General features: G+C 38.1%; 1 protein-coding gene across 3 annotated transcripts in view; it reads left to right on the top strand.

Moving 5' to 3' along the window:
• The window catches only part of ARHGEF10 (Rho guanine nucleotide exchange factor 10), a 111,148-nt gene extending 97,729 nt beyond the window's left edge, over positions 1–13,419 (top strand). For all 3 annotated transcript variants that reach the window (XM_064650387.1, XM_064650388.1, XM_064650386.1), the window contains 3 exons: positions 786–960; positions 7,563–7,685; positions 9,539–13,419. In XM_064650387.1, coding sequence (XP_064506457.1) covers positions 786–960; positions 7,563–7,685; positions 9,539–10,053 — 813 coding nt within the window. In that variant the 3' untranslated portion in view covers positions 10,054–13,419. The remainder of the gene's footprint in view (positions 1–785; positions 961–7,562; positions 7,686–9,538) is intronic.
• Positions 13,420–21,308: the final 7,889 nt, after the last annotated feature.

Raw genomic sequence — 21,308 nt, 5'->3', positions numbered from 1 at the left:
GCTCTAGATCAAGGAAAACAGTCTGTCTTCAAACTGTTGTGTTAATTATCTTTAGAAAGAGGATTTTGGCTTTTATAATAAAAAACATCGATATTATGAAATATGGGAAAACAAATACTTATACAATAGCTAATACTTGTGAAATTCAGAATCATCAAAAAACAAGCCACAATATTAAGGCATACATTGTTATGTGTGGAGCAAATAATTGTGTGTTTGTATTCTTAAACAATCTACTTTCTAAAGATGACTTTTTATTTGATTCTCTGATTTTTGTTCTGAAAAAACCCCTAACAGAACAGAAGAGAAGTATTTTTTATTTGTTGAAGGAGAAGTTCTGCTGTAGATAAAAGTACATCTGTGGTAGTTTTCCCAAAGGAGTATTGATAAAGAAATACAAAATCCTTTTACGTCTGAGCTCTTTTGGGCTTGCTAGCTCCTATCATATGATATTTTTAATAAACAGAAAATCTGAGTTACTCTGTCATTAGGTGGAATTTTGGCTCAAGAGCTGAGAATCCTTCCATACTAATGATGATGTATTTTCAAAAAAAATCTCCCAGGAAAATTAATGTCATATGCAGTTGTCAGAACATATCCTGAGCAAGGCAGAAGAAGCTAGATTTGTCCTTGTCAGAGGATGAAGATAAAGTGCCTATGCTGAATAGCATTTGAACGTTCTTCAACATTTGAACATTCTTCAGATGTTTAGTTCTTAGTAAATTATAAGGTTGAATGATGTCTTTGAGTTGCATCTCCCCACAGAGTACTTATTTTTTTTGCAGAACCATTTTGAAGCCCACCAAGAGGAAGGGATGGTAATCTCTCACATGGCTGTTGCTGGAGTGGGAGTCTGGATTGCCTTCACATCTGGATCTACGCTTCGCCTGTTCCACACTGAGACACTGAAACACCTCCAGGATGTTAACATTGCCACACCTGTTCACAATATGTTGCCAGGTAGTTGAATTGCATTGTATGATAACATTTTGTTTTGTCTTTATCACCGTTGTTCTCCAGTGTTGTAGATTAGGCCAGAATCAGAAGGTTCATCTCGGACTTTGAGTCTGATAATGGTTTAATGACTATTTGCTTTAGTAAGTCGCAGTCCATCTCCTGCCCGGGCAACCAATGTGTGCAGTGAGCTGGTTGAGTCACAGCTCTCCTCCTTATAGGTTATAAATGTAATTATATAGATAAGCAGGTGGATTCTTCTGTTGAGTCACATTTTTTGTGTGACTGTAAAGCAGTTGGACAATGTAATCTGCCAGGAAAATGTGTTTACTTTGCAGAGATTAGCATTTGCGTCTGGGACTTAGTATCAAGTACACGATGGTGTCAATTTGCCTAGGGGTCGGACCAAAAAACCACTTGCTTAATTTTAGTTACCTCAGTAGTCCCAGTGAACTCAGCTGAACCATTCACTCACAAGCTGCCATTTTGGAGTGTGTTCAGTGTTTTGCTGACTGGAGCTTTAATTTGTTGAATTAAATAATTAGTCTTATAAGTTAAGATGAAACCTGTGGTTGTTAGGATAAAGTTTTACAGCTCTTTAACTGTTTTAAGACAGAAGATTTTCAATCACCCCCCAGTGTCACAGGCAGTTGCACTGGCCTGTAAAAGTTTAACGAGTGAGGGACAACGACCTCAGCGTTAGCAAGTGTGTCAGGTGGGAGCTGTGGCACTGCTGGGAGAAGGGATGGAGAGTAAAGTGATACTGGCAGGGCTGAGCATGAGGTATCCAATAGGCAACCATTCTTTCTGTCTTTCCCTGTTTGTAGACTGGAATAGACCAAGCTTCTGCAGTTTTTATGGGTGACGTGGGTGCCAGCTTTATTGCTTAGTTTTTCTAGCAGAAGCCAGTTCTTCCCACACTGAGATTATATTTGTATTCTCACGGGAGTTAGGTATAAATCTTACATGAAAAATGTTTCACTTCTTCAGACTCTGTCTTCTTACCATGTTTTCTTTCAGATGACATTAGCTTTGCAATAAAGCTCTATTATAAATTGTGTCTATTTATATCATGTTCTGGACAGGGTGTTTTTTACATGTGGTATTTGACTGTAGATCCAACACTGAATAGCAGGAAATAACCTGCCTCTAAATAGATTATTTGATTGAATTTATCACAGTTACACGAAGAAATCAAGATCAGTTGTAAAAAGATTAACTTTTAACATGTTCTGCTGTTTATAGTGGGAGAAAAAAGGGAAGTACAGCCTATCTTATATGTATTTTCTGCATATAAAACTCTTCAAAAATTTGTGTTCATTGCCATGGTAATAAAACTGCTGATGTAACATACTATTATTTTTGGAAAAGAGTTTTAGCTAATTATATCTCTTTGGTGTCATTCTTACCCATTTTAGTTCCTCTTTTTTTTTTTTTTTTTTTTTTTTTCCCCCAGAGTCTTCACAAAAAGCACACCAGTGAATGTAAATGGAAATTTATTTTGGGAGTAGAATATTATTACGGCAGATGTTCCAGGGGGGAATCCATTCTAAAAATGAAATGAATTTCAATTATTTAGCAGTAGCTCTTGGGCCTGTTTATATGATCTCAAAAATGCTGCAACAACAAAAGGTGAAAGACAGAGTAGCAGGAGGTTTACATAATAAAGCAGCTAAATAATAAATCAAGTTCTGCGTAGTATATACTGAGATTAAAAACAAAAAAAAAAACCCAAAGTGAAACAGTGAAATACAACATGGTGAAATAGCTGTGTATTTACAATATATGGATTTGCCTTCACTGGGGATTTTTAGGACTTCTAGTTTTAAAGGAAACACCTCTGTTAGTTTTCTGAAATCCAAAAGGAGTTCCTTATTATGCAAAAATAAGAGATAAATAATAATTCAAGATACTGAAATGAGAGAGAAGAAATTGGTGTAAAAATATTGCTAAGAGTCTTAAGAATAGAGATTAAAAAGGCAAGATCTCTGTATAACTCAGAAGAAGCTGGAGTTCTTTTCCCAGGATTTTAGTAGGAACAATATGTACTATTTGCCCAATAGATTGCCTGGAGATGTCATCTGCATCTTTACTTCAAGTAAGGTAAATGCAATGAACGTCTCTCCATGAAGTTAATGAAATTATTTTGTTGTTATACAGTAGAGGAAAAGCTTAGTCAGGAATGGTTACTGTGAGTTAAAGTGCTGTAGTAAAACACTTAAAAGACAGCTGTAGTAACTAATTAAGATAGAGGAGTAGGAGGGTCTCATAACCTCAATAATGAGTTCTCATAGCATTACATTTTCCCAATTTTGTTCTTAGGAAGAGATGGCTTTAAATATCACTGGTAAAGGATGTGCCTTCTGTGCTTTGGGGAAGGCAACCCTGCAGCACAGTTGGCAGGACAGAATCACAGAGGATTGAAATGGCACAGGAGGTGATTGTCCCTATGATATGGCAAAGTTTAGTAATGTAAAAAAGCAGACTGTGTCTGGCAGAATCTTTTATTTGCTGCATGTAATTTTAAATCCATGGCAGTCTACTTATAAGGAATGGAGCTGAGAGGACTCTCGCTTTCTGGAATTATGGGAAATTTGTGTCTAGGAGCGCAGGACTGGCAATTAAACCAGGGGCACAGAGGCAACCATGGGATAGACATTTAGTCCAGACTGATCTGCAGTGCCTGTACTTCACATATCTTCAGAAATACTTCTTAATAAGGTATAACAAGATTGTGTTCTATAACAAAAGATCAAGTGCCATGTGAGAAAGGTAGAGAATGGCTGAGGAAAAGAGCATCTTCATTGTTTTAGCTACTTGGACCTATTTATTTCACTGTCTTGTAATCCACAGTACAGCCCTGTTAGCTGAACAGAGGGCATACTGAGCAGCAGAAAAAATAATCTATTAACATTTAAAGACAAATATACACACTTCACTAGTGCAATGCACTTCATTTGTAGAGCAAATTTATGCTTAATTTTTATGATCTGTAGTTGAAATATCAACAAAGGCAGTTTTTCACCAGCCTTTATCACAACTCACACCAAAAATGATATTGTATGTGAGCAGACAGTCCACTTGTTTTTTCATAGTCACAGTCAGTATTTTCATTATTCAAGAACATCCTTAAACATGTTTTTGCTTTCAGCTCTCTAAGAGTTTGTCCTTTTTAAAGAGATTGCTGTGACCTTGATACTTCATTGATCGTATGGACAATGACAGGTTACCTGTTCAACAAAGAGATGATTTCTGCTTAAGTTGCTATATTCTGTTTATATCCATATATCCTCTAATGGCATGCGTATTTCTTGGAAACAGATGAGAAAAGCAAAAGAAAAAACAAAATGTATCACTTCCTCCTTGCAGAAAACAAGCTCTGCTTTGAGGCTTTAGAGCTTTCTTTCGTCCCCACCCCACCAGGTGACAGACCATTAAATGCAGATGCTTTACGATCGTACTGCTGGGAAATTATAAAGAGATTGGGGAAAACTTCAGGTTGGCCCAACAGATCTGTACAGTGGACTAGTTTTTTACATAGTAAGAGCAGCATGGCCAAGTAAAGGATATGCAGCAATGTCCTTACACCTACCTGAGGTTGACTTCAGAAGATCTAAGAGGATTTACCCAGGTCTGGTGCTTGTTGGAATGGAGACCTGAGAAGGGTGAACACAGCAGAAGAAAGGCAATAAAATAATTTGTCCATGTATAAGCTTAATGGTTGACTTCAGTTCTTTTTAAAGTCAAGACCTTGGTCAGATTATTTTACAGGTTTCAACAGTTTTATCTGCACTGGGACAGTGTGATCTAAATGTTGGCATTTAAAGATGAGTATTTTATTGGTTTTGGCATTTATGTTTATCATTTTCCCTTCTTAATTTGTTAATTTCTGTGCTTACTGCATAATGCATTCTGGAGAATTGGTTTGACTTTTTTTTTTCCCCTCTAAATTTGAAATCTATCAAAACAAAAAGTCAGAAAATAACAAAGAAAAGTATGATTTCAAACCGTAAGAAGATAAATTAATATTTTAAATTACTATTTTTTTAGTCTATATGTAATTTTTTTAGTTGATTCTTGTTATTTCAAAGTATCTTTTCAGTTGCAGATGTTTCCTGCTTTTCCGAGATTTCACAGCAAGGGATTTTCCTTTTGACCTCCCTATAGTTGGTTCATGCTTTAGGTTATGCTCAGTGTTTAAGATTCTAAATTGCTGGGTGATAATTTGCTGTTCTCACCTATGGAAACAGTAACGGGTATTGCCAGTTTTCCCAGGTAAAAATTACTATTTAAAACTTGCTTCACATTTGAGGTATGAAATTAGTCATATAATTTTACATTTTAAATGCTTAAAAAAAGCATTAAAGATCTGTTGTTTAAAACTATGAGCATCTTGCTTCTGCAAGGGATTTGAGAGACAACCATGCACTTAAGAGTTTTTGATAATTTTAAAAATTAAAAAATTGTATTTAAGTATTTCTGTAGTTGATAAAACAAGCTCTAAGGGAAATGAAGTGAGGTTAAGGGAACCTGTTATTACCTTGCACTTGCTGTGGCACGAGTTATGGGAGAGGGCTCATGTTATGTATAATTTGAACGAGCCTGAACTCTAAATCATGGAATTCAAATATCCATTTTTGAAAACTCCAAAACACAGAGGTGCTTGGGCATTAGTTTGAACTGCGTTTGTGCTGAAGGAGTGCCTTTGTGTGCTTTGTTTTGGAAACTAAATTAATCCCATTAATATCTAAAAAAAAAGCCAAAACAAACAAAAAAAAATCCTAACACCAAATCAACTGAACAAGAAACCCATAAAAAATGCAAACACCAAGCTTCAAAAGACTTGTAATTTGTCTACAACATAGACCATCCATGCTTATTTAGCTGAGGAGGGATGATGCAGTCCTACCACCATAAAGACCTATAGTTTATGGAAAACACCATAGGAGTCTCTAAAGGTCTGCACAAGTAGATGGAGCCTTTTAAACTTACTTATCCTTGTTACACTTGCTGAAGATGACCTAGTCATTGTACCTTTAGAGTGTTTTAGAATGTGCTTTTAGGTGGACAGAGCTTGGATGCCAGATCTGCCCCCCTCTGTGCACCTCTCAAAACTCACCATTGCTGGGTTAATACTTTGTTTCTCTAAAGTTCTGCGAGGAAAGACTTGAACTGTGTTCTGCCTCCTGATTTCCAGTTGGGTGGTTTGGGCTACAGTCTAGCTGCTCCTCCCCTGCTTTCCCAGTGATTCTGCAATTTATATATTCTTGGATGCAAGCTTCAAGGGACTAAACAGAAAACACGTTCATTTGTGATACACCGTAATTAAGGTCCTTTTCCAAAGTGTGGAACGTGTGGGTTCATTCAAGTTACATCAGATGTGAAATCCAAATTCCTGACTTACTAATGAATTGAGAGCTTGAACTTGAGAGCTATGATGAAGGTGGAATGACTTCTCTACATATACAAATAATAATAATAAATTGAAGAATGTGTATGTTTTGAACCTGAAGGCTTTGAGCAGAGTTTAAATGCTCCTCCTCATAAACTTTGGCAAAATTTTGGTCAGGCCATAGTTTCCATTTCTGAAACTTGTCAAGACCATTTTGAAAATCCATCTAAACTGAAGTAAACATATTTAGTAAGCACTACAAGCAAAAATTACTTTGTTTTCATTAGAAAAATAGTGGTCTCATAAATAATATTGTAGAAAATCATAGAATCACAGAGTCAATTTGATTGGAAGTTACCCTGGAGGTCATCTTGTCCATCATTCTTGAAGCAAGCCTGATTAGACCTGGTTGTTCAAGGTCTTGTCCCGCCAAATTTTTAATATTTTTTGATAGGATGAAGATTTCACAATCTGTCTGAGCAACTCATTGGAGTTTTTTATCACCTTAATGATGAAGCAGTTTTTTCCTACTTAGCATACAATTTCTCCACGCACCAAATTTGAGTTTCCTCATGCCCCAAATTTGATCCATTGCATATTATCATATCACTGTGCACATCTGAATAGAGCCTGACTCTGTCTTCTGTGCATCCTTTCATCAGATACATGTAGATAGCACTTATTTTAGTCTCTCCAGTCTCCTGATCATCTTGGTCTCCTTCTACTGGGCTTCTCCCAATATACCAATGCCATTCTTGTATGGAGGGGACCAAAAGTCAGATAGGGGGACACAGCACTTCTAATACAGTTTCACAGAGTAAAAACTAGGAGAAAAAAGTAATGTGAGCAGGTTTGAGTCCTGAGTATATTGTGTTACGGCAATATAATTGCGAGTATTGTGAAGTGAAATGCCTTTCAGTTTTATTATTGGGAATATACAAACATAGCCTATTCATAAAAGCATGTTTGTAAAGACAGTCTATGTCTACCTTTAGATGCTATGATTTAGGGATTTAAGGCAGAATGTTTCAAAAGTTTAATAGTATTTAAATTGTCATATATGTAAAGTGTAATCCATAATCCAGCAGAATATTTACCTTTGTGCTGAGTGCTTTGCTGAATGAGACAGTACAGCTGATTGTGTTTGCCTGAAGTTACTCTGATCTAGGCAAAGGTCATCACTCTTCAGTAATGGAGCACTTCCTAAACTTCACAGGGCAGCAGCGTGTCTCTGTGACCAGCCTCCTGGTGTGCCATGGTTTATTGCTGGTGGGAACAAACCTGGGTATAATAGTAGCGTTACCAGTGCCTCGCTTGCAGGGGATTCCCAAAGTAACTGGTGAGTGAAATTTCTCAAATGCCTCATGTACTGAAGAAGCCATTTCTCTGCTGTCAGTAACTTCAGTGAACCTGGCAAATTATATGTATTGTTTAGATAAATGACAGAGCTTTGTGATGAAATTACACTTGCTGCTCTTCATAAGCTTTACAGTATATCCAAGTACTTGACTAGTTGTGTCTCAGTTGTTTGAGCTGGGACAATGTTTTTTCTTTAAGGTATAAGAATAGGATAGGTATTAATCTTGTCAGAGTACAGTCAAATACATGGAGATGAGAAGATAATGCAGTTTTTCTTTCAGATTTGGGGAAAATACATGCATTAGGTATATAGACATAGATATACCTAATTCAGCATGTTGCTGATTGGTTTCCCCCAAACAGGAGACTTGGAATACATGAGAGTAAAAATATTTCATTTTTTTGGCCATGACCAAGGTTTTTACATTTTAGAGAGGTATATTTATTGAGTTACTTTCATATTACCCCATTTGAAATACAAATGCATGAATGCTGCTGTATCACTTTACTAATGTTTAAGCTACTAGCAGAAGCAAGATTTTAAAAGTATGTTTAAAAGGGGCTTTCCCCCAATGTTTTGGGTTCAGAATTCTGTTCGAGCTTCTGTGCTGTGGAGGGAAGCTGGCAGATTTTATGAGGCAAGCTGTTTGCAGCTTCCTTCAGGGAAAAAAAAATGCTTATGTAACTTCACAAAATGAAAATGAAATCCTCTGTGTTCAGCAAAACACGCAGCAATAATGTGGTATGACACAGGATAAATGCTCCATAAAAATCTGGAACCTATGTTAGATGAAAATAAATGCAATACAACAAAATGCATAGTTTCAGAATAAAAAAATCTCTCATTCTTCCATTTCCTGTTTTTATTATTGTGGTTTATGTCATGTATTCTTGCATTTATTTGGGGTCAAGATTTTTCAGATTTCACAGATCTAGTAACATTACATTTAGAAACCTGTTTTTTAGTCTTTGATAACTGTATTTTGAACTCAAAAATTGTGGCTTTTGGTGTTGTGCTTCCAATATTGATAATTCATCTTTTTATGATTGTGCTTTCTGTAAAAGAATGTGTTTTCTTATAACCTGGAATGCATCGGGGAATTAGGGATTGACATAGTGATTTATAGAGTTTGTGGGCTTTTCCCCTTGATAGCCTAGCTCTTTTTCATATTGTAGATTATTTTGTAGAATCCTCCTTTTTTTTCTTCCTTTTTCACTGTAAAAGCTACATATAATATTACAGCTTCTGAATTTGGCCATATGCAATTTGTTTTTCATACATTCTAATGATTTGCACAGCCTAAATCTTCCTGACTGAACAAATAATAATTGTTCAGTCATTTCCTTATGAATCCATCATGGTAACCAGACAACCATCCAGAAGGATGAGTTTTAGTTCCTGCTGTATAGTATGGAAGGGTCTGTTCTGATGCTATTCTGAAGATGTACAGGGGTAGCACAGGATTGTTTGTGGATTACTGGAGAAAACTGAGTATTAAATTTGTGTGAATGCCAACAAAGAGAAGTTGGCAGTATTTCTGTGCTCACACTGTTGTGAGGATAAAACAAAAGTATGTCAACTAAAATTCATAATGCCATGTTTCAGCTGATTTATTAGTACAGTTCTAAAACACTTGTGGTATAACACATTACTTCTATGTACTTCTTTTTTTCCTGTAAATAGTGTACACATGAGGGGAAAAACAGACTGGATACATATAATAGGGTTTTAAGAGTTATGCTTTTCTGAGCAAATTTCATGAACTAATTATGGTGGAACACTGTGGCCAAATAAATAATGCTCTTTAATTGCATCTTTTCTTTTGGCTCCAGGAAGAGGAATGGTGTCATACCATGCACACAATAGCCCAGTCAAGTTTCTTGTAACAGCTACATCTATAAACAAGAAGAACAGAAACAAATTGAGGAACAGCCTGCCTCCTGGCTCAGAACCTAAGGACGAGGACCAGAAGAACATTCTGCTCACTGAAAGACCAGGCTCTTCCCTTAGTAACACCCATGACACTGCAATTTGGCTGGGAGGTTCAGCAGGGTCCATTGCACAAAGAAGTGACTTGTCATCATCTTCTGGATCCCTTACTTTGTCTCATGGATCAAGTTCCCTAGAACACAGACCAGAGGATAGTAACATTTATGAGCTTTTGAAGGATCAAAATATCTCATTTAAAAGTAAAAGACAGAAATCTAAGAAAATGAAAGCGAGTTCAGTATTAGTGATTTCTGGTGGCCAGGGACACAGAAGAGTGAACAAGAAGACCAAGCAGCAGCGACAAGATGAACTAGTGTCTTCAGTGATGGTTTGGCAAATCCCACTCTTAAATATATAATTGAACTAAATCCAGGATCCTTTCTGCTATTAAAAAAGTCTGTTATCCTTTTCCAGCAGCTTAGGTTCCAAACAGATAGAATTTATACACTTGGAAGCAATTTCAGTAGGCTTGGATCACAGGATTAAGGGTGCAAGACAGTCTTCACATACTTAGAACATTCTGCAGGGTTAGAGTACTGGAAAATGTTTAGCCATTGGTGCTGTCCTTTATACTTAGAACAAAAAGCAACTGTTAGGCACCTTTAAATGGTTTTAGAATCTCTTACCTTATTTATATTCACATTTATAAATATCATAATTATGTTCTGTAGCACTTAGGGAAGGCAAGTAAGACATGCCATGTCTCATGCTGATTTCTGCTTATGTAAATCAGCTATTCTTTCTTTTTCCAAAGTAACATATTGCATGGACTGTAGATTTTAACAAATTACCAAATAGTTTTAAACAATTAGTAGTCTAATGCAAGCTAATATTAATTTGGAAATAACTATGATAGTTTATAATATCCTTCTGCAAACCCAAGTTAGGCTGGGACAAAACCATCTACATTAATTGATTGGTATTTGTTTATTTCAACATATAACCTAGATTTTTAAAATATTAATTTCTAAAGCTCAGTTTTATTAAAAATGTTGCAGTACAAAAAGCACATTAATTTTCTTGGTAGGTGCAATGTGTCTGCAACTTGCCTTTGTTATACAGAGAAAGTTGCAAAGATTCAATGGCAAATAGAAAACACAGATACAGGACAGTTGTGCATTGTAGAGCTCCTAACACATTCTCCCCCTGGCAACTCGCTATCAAAGCTAAACATGGACTGTACCACTTTTAAGGAGGCATGCACATCCAGAACATTAATAATGAAATTATTAATTAAGTCATTAATTGGGAAGAAATAGACTGATATTGGAATATCTATAGGAAGTGCAAGTAATCACTATAGGTCCTACATTGTTTGAGTTGTGCTGTGCCCTCAGGCAAATATCAATCAAATAATGTCACAGGGCAACAGCAGAGATATAGTCATGTCTGAGTGGTGGACATCTCTTTTCACCCAGTTTCATCAAAGCATGGTCATGTAAATGGGTGTTAGGAAAACAGCATGCACAGCTTCATTCACTGAGACAGACAGGCCGTGGCTTTGGCAGTGTTAGAGGGCTGTAAGTAGAGATCTAATTGATGTTTTATTAATGAATTGATGTATTTCCAAAGGAATCATTGAATTCAGGATTCCTACTGAAATTGCCTTTTGCACTAGTCTCTGCACATGTGAAATATAAGACAAAGGCTTCAAGCTCATAAAGACATTGCCAAAACTGGTGACGAGGCACATCCTTAAGTCAAAATCTGTTTAATACAGTTAACATGTTGAATGGAGTCTATGGGAACATCCTTTTCCCTCATCAATAGACTGAAATACAGAGAAATTAGGATGATTAAATTTCAGTTGAGTATGTTAAGAACTCTAATACTACCCATCTGTTCAGTGAAATGCAAATTAAGTATATCTGAAGTCAAATATTTGTCAATAAATCAAATAAAACTTGTGGCTACTTTGGTACCATTCTTATCCCAATAAGGGTGTGGTTTGCCCCGAAACTACTTCTGCAACATCTAATACAAACTGCTTGATTCCACCATGTTTTGTTTCAATCTGCTTGGTTTAAACCAATATCAACCATAATGGCAATGTTTCCTAGCACATAACATTTCAAGGTCAACAGTACTAGAGACTGAAGTATTTTGTTTGATATAGCAGTAGGGTTGGGGTTTGTAAAATGTTGCTGCAATTTATTTTCTTAATTTTGCAGCAGATTTGTGTATGTCTTAAATTTTCAGTCTGTCTGCTTTAAAAAGCAAACGTCTACCAAGGTAACCCCAGAATCGGTGGGTAGGCTGACTTACCAAGTTTGACAGAACACTGGAATAACATCAGGTCTTCCCTGCTGCCTGACCACCAGTGTGTGGGGCAGAGGGAATGCCGATGCAGTTAGTCTTTGCCTACGAGGTGGCACTAAAATAGGCACTTGAAAATCAGGTACACATCCTGATTTCTTTTCAGAGGCTTTGCCCACATCCTACATTCCTGATTAGCACAAGATTCTTGAGCCATAATAGCATGGACTTCCATGAGTCACAAAGGACCCTTGTTACAGATGGGATTGTAGGCTTGGGATCTTCATTACTGTTTTGTGCTTTTGTTCTGTGTCTTTTGCTGTGTATCTTGCAACTTCAGTTGGGTATTGTCAGTGTTGGCACAGGCTTAGTGTTGGCATGACTCCTGGTAGGGAAAAAAAAGAAAAAAAATCAGACTGCCTCTAAGCCAGGCAGCTGGTAACATTTTCCCAAACTTTTTCTCTTCTACCTGGCCTACTGGCTAGGCTCACCTGGCTTGAGAGATCAAGGCCAGTTGCATTTTCTATGCTCTTCCATAGCTATGGCCCTGGGAGCTGCTCTTTTCCCACTGTGTGGAAGTACTACATTGTACAGTTTACTGTAAGTATATTGAAAAAAACTTAAAAGATTCCTCTGTGTATTAAGCATACATAATCTCGTATCCCTTTGTAGACTGCAGTAAAAATTCTCCTTGAATGTAGGATTCCATATCCGTGCCTTTGAGGCTGGAGGAATACGTCTGCTCTCTCATGGATCTTTATCAGTAGGAGCAGTAAGCAGAGTCCACCAATTCAACTGGAAATCCATGCATGGTGTTATTACAGGATCTGCTATCTGTAATGAATGAGAGTTGTAAAGTGAAATTCATCCTATCTTTCAGCTGAAATGCAATTTTCTTCAGTTATATCAATAAAACAGTAGAAACTAAGTACCACTCTGCTCTTCTGAAAGTACATTGGGGTTTTGCCAATGACTTCCATTAGAACAGAACTGAGTCCCTCATTTACATTCTTCTATTTTGAAAATACCTATTATTTATCTTACTGAGCTGTAAAGAAAGAGAGAAGCTGTATGTCTGTCTTGAAAAATATATATTGTCATGAACTAGATTTTTAGTAACTAACTGAGCACAAGGTGCAATGTTTCTTCCTGACATGCAACTTACTGGTATTACCTTACTATGAAAACAGGTGGGAACCAAAGTTTCTCTCACAAATAGTCTTTATAGATGTTGTAGATTGTGCTGCTAGGAGGTTGGATTTTGCTTTCTGATACTGCTTGTCTAAATTAATAGAAGTTATGAAAATAAAAGGAAAAGAGGGGAGCAAGTGTAACCACTACAATATATTCTATATATGTTTTCTAACACATAGTAGTGTCTTTTGTAACATGAACCATAAAATTTGTGTATTTATGTTCAAACTATAAATTGAGAAAAATGTTTAATAAAAAATATGATAAAAATTAACTTCAGAAGAACATCTCGGGCTGTCATTTTAACTAGAAAGCTAGAATTTGGGGCATGCGTTAATGAATAATATATATATTCACGGACTCATGAAAGGGAAAATAGGATATGTGATTAGGATGACAGAGATGTATATTTTTTTTAGTTTTATAATTTCTACAATTTAAACACCAGCAAATACAGTTTCTTAAAATGAGACAGTCATTTATTATAAAGTTTTACTCCTGTATCAGTGGACCCAAACAGTGTCTAAGCAATAGAATTTCTACTATGCTGTCTATGTGGAGCATGCATCAGCACTTGCGCAGCATGCATGCTGCATAAAACCGAGAAGCATTAATATTCAAAGTACTGCAGAGCAAAGCATTAACAGAGGAAATTAATTTTCAGTTGCTAATGGGCAATTCTTTCTAATTAATCTGCCCTAAAGGATATATACATAATCCCATGATTGTGTTTAAATACTGAGACTTATATTCATCAGACTCAGCAATAGCCTTTTTGGGTGTACCTGCGCTATTATAAACAAACAGGAAGAGTTATTGAGAAATGTTTGGTTGCTAGGAAAACCTGCCTTTTTGCCCTTGGCTTTATACCACATCTCTTTCATATGTGGTTCTGAAAAACATCAAATTGCATGTGTGCAGCATACCATATATGTGCACACCTGAAGGCAGATTCTGTCCCAATGGGAATTTAAAGCTCATTATTTATGGGTGGCGTGAAACAAGGCTGTGTTCTCGCACCAACCCTATTCACAATCTTTTTCAGCATGATGCTCCAAAGGGCCACAGCAGACCTCGATGATCAGGACGGTATCTACATCTGATACCATAATGATGGAAGCCTTTTCAACCTAAGGCGACTGAAGACCTTAAAGACACCAAGACCTTAAAGACACCAAGACCTTAAACCATCTTGTCCGGGAGCTGCTTTATGCTGATGACGCCGCCCTTGTCGCCCACACAGAAGCAGCTCTGCAGCGTTTAACATCCTGCTTTGCAGACACTGCTGAGCTCTTTGGGCTGGAAGTCAGCTTAAAGAAGACAGAAGTTCTCCATGAACCTGCACCTCAGGAAGTCTTCCATCATCCCCATATCACCATTGGCCAATCAGAGCTCAAATCAGTCCAGCAGTTTAATTACCTAGGTAGCCTCATCTCCTCGGATGGTAAGATTGATGGAGAGAGAGACAACAGGTTAGCAAAGGCATATAGTGCCTTCGGAAAGCTTCATAAAAGAGTCTGGTGAAATAAACACTTGAAGAAAAGTACAAAGATCAGTGTTTACAGAGCCATAGTGTTGTCTACTCTCTTATACGGATCTGAATCATGGGTCATCTACTGCCACCACCTGCATCTCCTAGAATGCTTCCATCAACGCTGTCTCCATACAATCCTAAACATTCACTGGTCAGATTATGTGACCAATACATCTGTTCTAGAACAAGCAGCAGTCACAAGTATTGAGGCCATGTTGATGAGAACACAGCTGCACTGGACAGGGCACGTCTCCAGGATGAAGGACCACCACCTCCCTAAGATCTTGCTTTATGGTGAACTTGCCACTGGCTGCCGCAAGAGAGGAGCCCCAAAGAGAAGATACAAGGACTCCCTGAAACAGCATCTCAACCTTGGCCATATTGATCAACATCACTGGTCTGCTCTGGCCTCCAATCGGGAGGTCTGGAGACACACCATCTATAACGCTGCTGATGCTTTTGAGAAAGCACACAGGATCACTCTTGAGGAGAAAAGACAATGCAAAAAGAATTGTGCCTTGCAGAATGTACCACCCAAGGAGTCTTTCTGCTGTGCCTTTTGCTACAGGACGTGTCTATCTCGCGTTGGCCTTTTTAACCACCAGCGCGCTTGTAACAAACGTGGGTAGTGCCCTTCCCAAATCTTTGTTCGCGAAGCCCAGCCATGATGATTTATGAGTGGCAGTCTGAAGGCTAAAAATTGCTTACTGCTCCTTTGAGAGAGGTCTGAATATTGGGAAGGGTTTCCTGAACAGTGGTTCAATGCTTAAACTTCTTCTCTCTTCTGTCCTATTTAATTTTCCAGCTGCATAAAGACAAATTAGTTTTTGTAAAATGCATTTGGAGGTGAGAAGTATCAGTCATTTGAAAGGTGTAGCTGTAATGGAGGGTTCTGTATGAGTAAATTGGTATTGCAATGAGTGATACCATGGAGCTGATAATAGTATTTTTAGATTGCTTTACCTATCTTCATAGTAATAATACTTCACATAATAATAGTCCTGTTAAGAAGGCAGATTAATATCATCTGTAGCTAGGAAGAAAATGAGTTGAAAAGCATTTGCCTGACTTGAAGCTATATGATGAGTCTGTAAAAGCATACAGATTAAAGCCACTGCTGCTTTCTAAGCCCATGATTAGCCCTTTAAACTGCCTCCTTCTTGCAGGCATCCTGTACGTGTGGTTGTGGAAAATGTCTGTGCTAGTAAACTGGCCAGGACTAGGGTGACAGCTTGAGCACTGACCTGGGATCACATTTAGGAGGTGGCTGGCTGGGGCTGAGCCAGGCCTGGGCTGCTGCTGTCAGACAGCACTGACAAAGCCACTTACCTGGGATATTTTAGGGTCTGATTAAGTACATGGATGCAAACTGTGTGGTGCCACTTGCAGAATAGTCTTTCTGCCTCCGGTTTTGTGATATTGATGCAACCTAGCCTGTATCCGTACAACCTTCGTCCTATGGGATGGTTGCCTAGCAGTCTGGAACTTGAGACCAGTCTCTTATAGTCAGGAGATAAAAATACTAGCATAGACTTGACATGTACCATACAGGTACCAGGTTGGTACAAGAAGTTAATCTGGGATGGTTCATCAGCTGCTTGTACCACCCCACAGCTCAAAATTCTGGTCTCCTTCTTTCACCTTTAAGATTTAGGGTACATGTAAAGTCTACATCCTGTTTGCTCACAAATGTAGCATGCACGCCACCAGATCTATCTCCTATTCAACTTCAGAAATCTAGCTTGAGATTTTTGAAAATAAGTTTCTTTGCTGCTGCCTTGTACTCATCCTTATTTGATCATAGCATTTTCTTTAAAGACATGCCCAACCACTGAACTGCCAGAAACACTCTTTGCCTCCTAAAACAAAGAATCAACAAAGCAACACTGAAACAGCTTCAGATGAAAGGATCTGAAAATTTCCTAAGCAAATGAAGATTTACTGTGTGACTCTATTTGAAATGCAACAATGCCAGTGTATGACCAAAAGCACTTTGAGTGCTTTGGCCAAGCTCCATAAACCACAATATAAAGGCAGTTAGTCTTTCACAGCACGACCTTCAAAGGTGTTCAAAGGGATGTATTTTTTTCCTCTAGCAGAACAGGCCTTGACAGCAGAACTGCAAGTTCTACTGTTGTACATATTGTTATACTCCAGTGATAATCACAGTTATCATTAATGTGTGTCCCAACCAAGAAGATGAGCCAGAACACCTAGGATTACGACACACCTTGGGGGAGATGAAGTCATTGTAAGAATTCACTGGAAGTTAAATAATTTCAAGAATTCACTAGAAATATGTCTTAAGTAGTATTTTGACATCAAAAGATTCAGGTGAGCCTCCAGCAGAGTTTTCTCAAAGCACTGAAATTCCTAATTTCCACTGAAATCTGTGTATTTTACATGCCCAAATGCAGATAATCAAAAAGGTTTTAAATTCAAGAAACTAGATACAGCTTAGCTACAGAGTTACAGAATTTTCATTTTTTCTTTTTCTTATTCCACACTGGAGAGAAATTCGATGGGTTTCAACTTGAGCATCAGGATCATCTTGAATGTGGGCACAAAAAATGCATTCAGTCACAACTTCCAAATCAAATTGTATAAATTGTTTCCTGTGGGCTTTTCTGGTTTGCTCTGTGTGCATTTCAAGTTGCAGAACATGCCTGCCAGATTACGCCTAATGCCTTTTCAGTGTACCCTTTCTAAAGAGATTTTTTTCTGTAGGGTTGGGTAGCATAGAGTGTGTGTATTAACAAAGAGGATTACCCTTAGTTCAGTTAAGATTTGTAAGTGCAACCACTTTTCTGCAATGTTGCTCAGAGCAGCTTGTGATGCTCTTAATCCCAATCACACGCAACTGGTATCATCAGTTAACGTAAGCTGCATCTACACTGCTGAACTCAAGAGCACTTCAGAGGTTACTGACACACACCCACTGTAGCAGATGGGATCCAGGTGCCAGTCCCTTTCCTGCTGTCTGGATGAGCAAAGCTAGTTATAGTCTACACTGATACATGAAGATGTTTCATAGAGTATTTGGGGAGTATTTTGCCCACAAGCCATAGTCATAGAGCACATAGATGAGGCAGGTGATGGGACAATACATAGCTAATTATGAATGGGGAGAAACGTTGACTGGATAATCTCACTGCACTGTAAAGAGCAAGGGTAGGATTTCATTCTCTTCTCCAAATTCTTTTGGGTTTTATTTTTAGCAAATTAGATGATGTGCATGTTTTCTCAGTTGTTCATCTAAGTAAATGCTGTGTGTTCCCCATGCTTTAACCTTATCAGATGCTTTCGACCTCATTAAAAGCTGCTCTACATATTCAGAACACTTTTACATGACAAAAGTCTGTAGTACTACAGCCTTTTTTGCTATGCTGGTTGTTTTTTTCTTCAATTAAAACCGATATTGATCTGTCTCCGGTTCCTAGAAGTATGCAACCCAACGCTGAAGAAATCTTTATGGTCTGTTTTTCCTTATGACTCCTACGACCCTATTTGCTACAAGCTGCTAACCCTCATGTTGCAACCATCACTTTTCTTCCAATTCTGCTATCTGGGTGTATTACAGGGATGTGGGAAAAATAATACACACAGGCAGATCAGCTTGGCTCAGCATCAGATGTATACATTGTGTCATATGTAACATGTATGCAGCATGCATGGGTTTCGTATTGCAAGCATAAAAAAATATTTTGTTGAGTAGAAATACAATAAGCATTTTGTCTGTTCCAGAAATAGCATCAAACCAGTCCTTGAATCTGTTGTTTTACAACACCAAGAAGCATTTTACACAGGAGCATTCAGCTGTCAAACACAGGATGAGCAAAAGCAGTCAGGTTTTCTTTCTCTTTGTTTTGTTTTGGTTTTACATTTTGGCTTTTAGCCATGAACCAGATTTCTGGGTACTATAGGGACCACTGACATCAGCTACTGCCACTATGTATCTGATACTCCAATATTCACAGAAGGAATACCAGCAAGTTTCAACTTGGTCTACTCTGGAATTTTGATGCTGTAACATTTATTTTTCCAATACATCCCTGTACCAATCTAAATAAAAACAAAACCACAAACACAAACAAACAAACAAAACACAAACAAAACAAAACTAAAAGTAGCCTACCAACAGCTTGGCATGTTCACAGACACTGGGAGCAAGTCTAGTCTATGCAGGTTTACCAGTCCTGCCCAGTGTACTGGATGTGTGCCCACAATGTGATGGCCTCAGCAAGCAAAGGCTGCAAAGCCCACCTAATTAGCTGGGTAAATAATTAAGCATGGACCCATGCTCAGCTCCATGCTGCCATGGGTACACTACCTGCAGGATTCTACTTGCTTACTTATAAAAGCTAGCCTGCATATGCTGTGAGCTACACTCTGAGCCTGTTATCTAGAAAGGCTTAAAGCCTCTTGCTTCATAGAATGTGGACTGAATATTTCATCTGGATAAAATAATGATTTTGTTAAATGATTCCTTACCTCCTTAAATGAGTTCTGTAGCTTCACCGGCCAAGAATCAACCCCTCAAGACTGGGCTAGTTAATTTTTGATGTGACCTGCTGGCTAATTTGGGCTGAGGAACTGTGCATTTGCTCCAGCTACCACAATAGCCCAATTCTGCATGACAGTCTCTGAGCTTGGAATGGCAGCAATGCAGCTGCTGCTGCAGTCAGTGGGAGAAAGAAAAATGCAGTATCTCTCCCTGTAAGAGCAGAGCCCTGATAAGCTCTGAGCAGATGTGCTCTGGATTGGGATGCTATTCAGTGACCCTATCATGAGAGTGGCATTCAGCATTATTGCCCATTTCTGCACTAGAGACATCACAGTCTAATGCCTTCTAGAAAGAAGAAATTGAAAATACTTTGTTTTGGCTGATATGGATTAAACAGACAGAAAGGTGTGTAAGATGAAGAAAACTTCCTATTCCTGTTTCTTCTGGTTTGTTTTGCGGGGCGTTTGGTTTTTTTTTTTTGGGGGGGGGTGGGGGGTGTTTGTTTGTTTGTTTGTGTTTGTTTTGTTGCGGGTTTTTTGTTTGCTTTTTTAACTAGAAAAACACCTGATAAAAGTCTTTTGTTCCAAACTGTATTCCCTTTTTATTACTGAACACCATTGCTGGTATGTGAGAAACAGACAGGATGGGCTGCATGTCCAGAAGGAAGTCTGCTGTATGTGACTGGGCAGGGACTAACTAAAGTTCCTGGGACAGAGCAGAGCAAAGGCTTCCCTTCCTGCCCTTACTCTCCATGCTACTGTTGTTGCCCCAGGCTAATTGCTCCTTGCAAACACAGGATCTCAGCAAGTCCTGATGGTCAGTAGCAGCATTACAAACTATTAGTCCTTCTGGATATTTGTCACATTGGTTGGGCTACAGAAATGCATGTCAGGCACCAAATTATATATCATGTGTGATACCTGTTTTCTTTAGGACAGGGTCTTTTCTATGCTGGGACAATGATTCATCTCATGTAATTTAAGTGTTTAAAATTAGTTGTCTGCAGCTGTACCAGTATGACTTTACAGCTAATGGAGAGAAATGAGAAATACCAAAGGATGATTCACTTCATCCTAAGACAGGCAAGAAAAATTGCCCTTCAGACATGGTTATTCCTATACATTAATTGTAAATGGAGCCTTGGGAACTCAGGTTAAGTAGGGAAATCAAACAACTAGAACTGACATGATTTCTACAATGGGTGTCCCAGTTTTTAGCATCATCTCCAATTCTACTAAAAACTGAAAGGCAATAAGCAGCCTTAATGTCCATGGCAAGTGTCCCAGCCTATGATCCACAGAAGCAGCAGTATTTTGCGAAAGTTGTGCTAAGAGGTCAGCAACTGTCCTTTGTATTTGTTTTCATTAATAGGTTTAATGAAAGAGGGGCATGAGGGACTGGAAAGAAACTTGGAGGGAAGACAGTAGACTGAGGCTTACGACACTAGGGAATTCCTGCCCAAAGCTAAACTTCCATAAAGCAGAACTGAGGTTATGTTACGTGATCTGCTTCTGGCATGTTCAGTGGGAGCAGAGGATAAAGTCTCCAACCTGACTTCTCAGACTAGAACCTCCATGGAGCTTGGATTTTGTATAGGTCTTCTGCTGGCTCCATCCACAGGGGCAAATATGGCCCATAAAAACACAATATGCTACTTCCTACCTACCACTGTTTTTCAAATTGTCTCCAGAAGCAATAACTCAGACACCTTTGTTTACACCCAGATTGGGATGTGATGTGGCACTTAAACCTGAAGAGGAATTAAGAAAATCCAGTTGTGGTTAAAACTGTCATGTATTCAGAAAGGATGAGTCAGAATGATCTCAAATGATCTCAGATATTATACTGCTACCATGGTCACATAATTCTCATCAGTGTGAACAGAAGTTAAGCACCTCAAGGAGAGGCAATCCTCCACATAAGAATAGAACAACAGAGATTTTAAAAGTGAAAATAATTTCCCATATCAGTATCAGCTGTCTAATTTCAGTGTAATCTTGAAATATATAATATTTAAAGTAATACAAAACAGCAGGAAGATTAATTCCTGATGTCAGAAGAGAGGAGTTATTTCTGGCAGGCTTTAATGGATCTGCTGCATCACAGGGAAACTTCTTCCAGCTAG

This window comes from Pseudopipra pipra, chromosome 3, assembly GCF_036250125.1.
Source record: "Pseudopipra pipra isolate bDixPip1 chromosome 3, bDixPip1.hap1, whole genome shotgun sequence".
Taxonomy (NCBI): Eukaryota; Metazoa; Chordata; class Aves; order Passeriformes; family Pipridae; genus Pseudopipra; species Pseudopipra pipra.
This window is presented reverse-complemented; position numbering and strand designations above follow the sequence as displayed.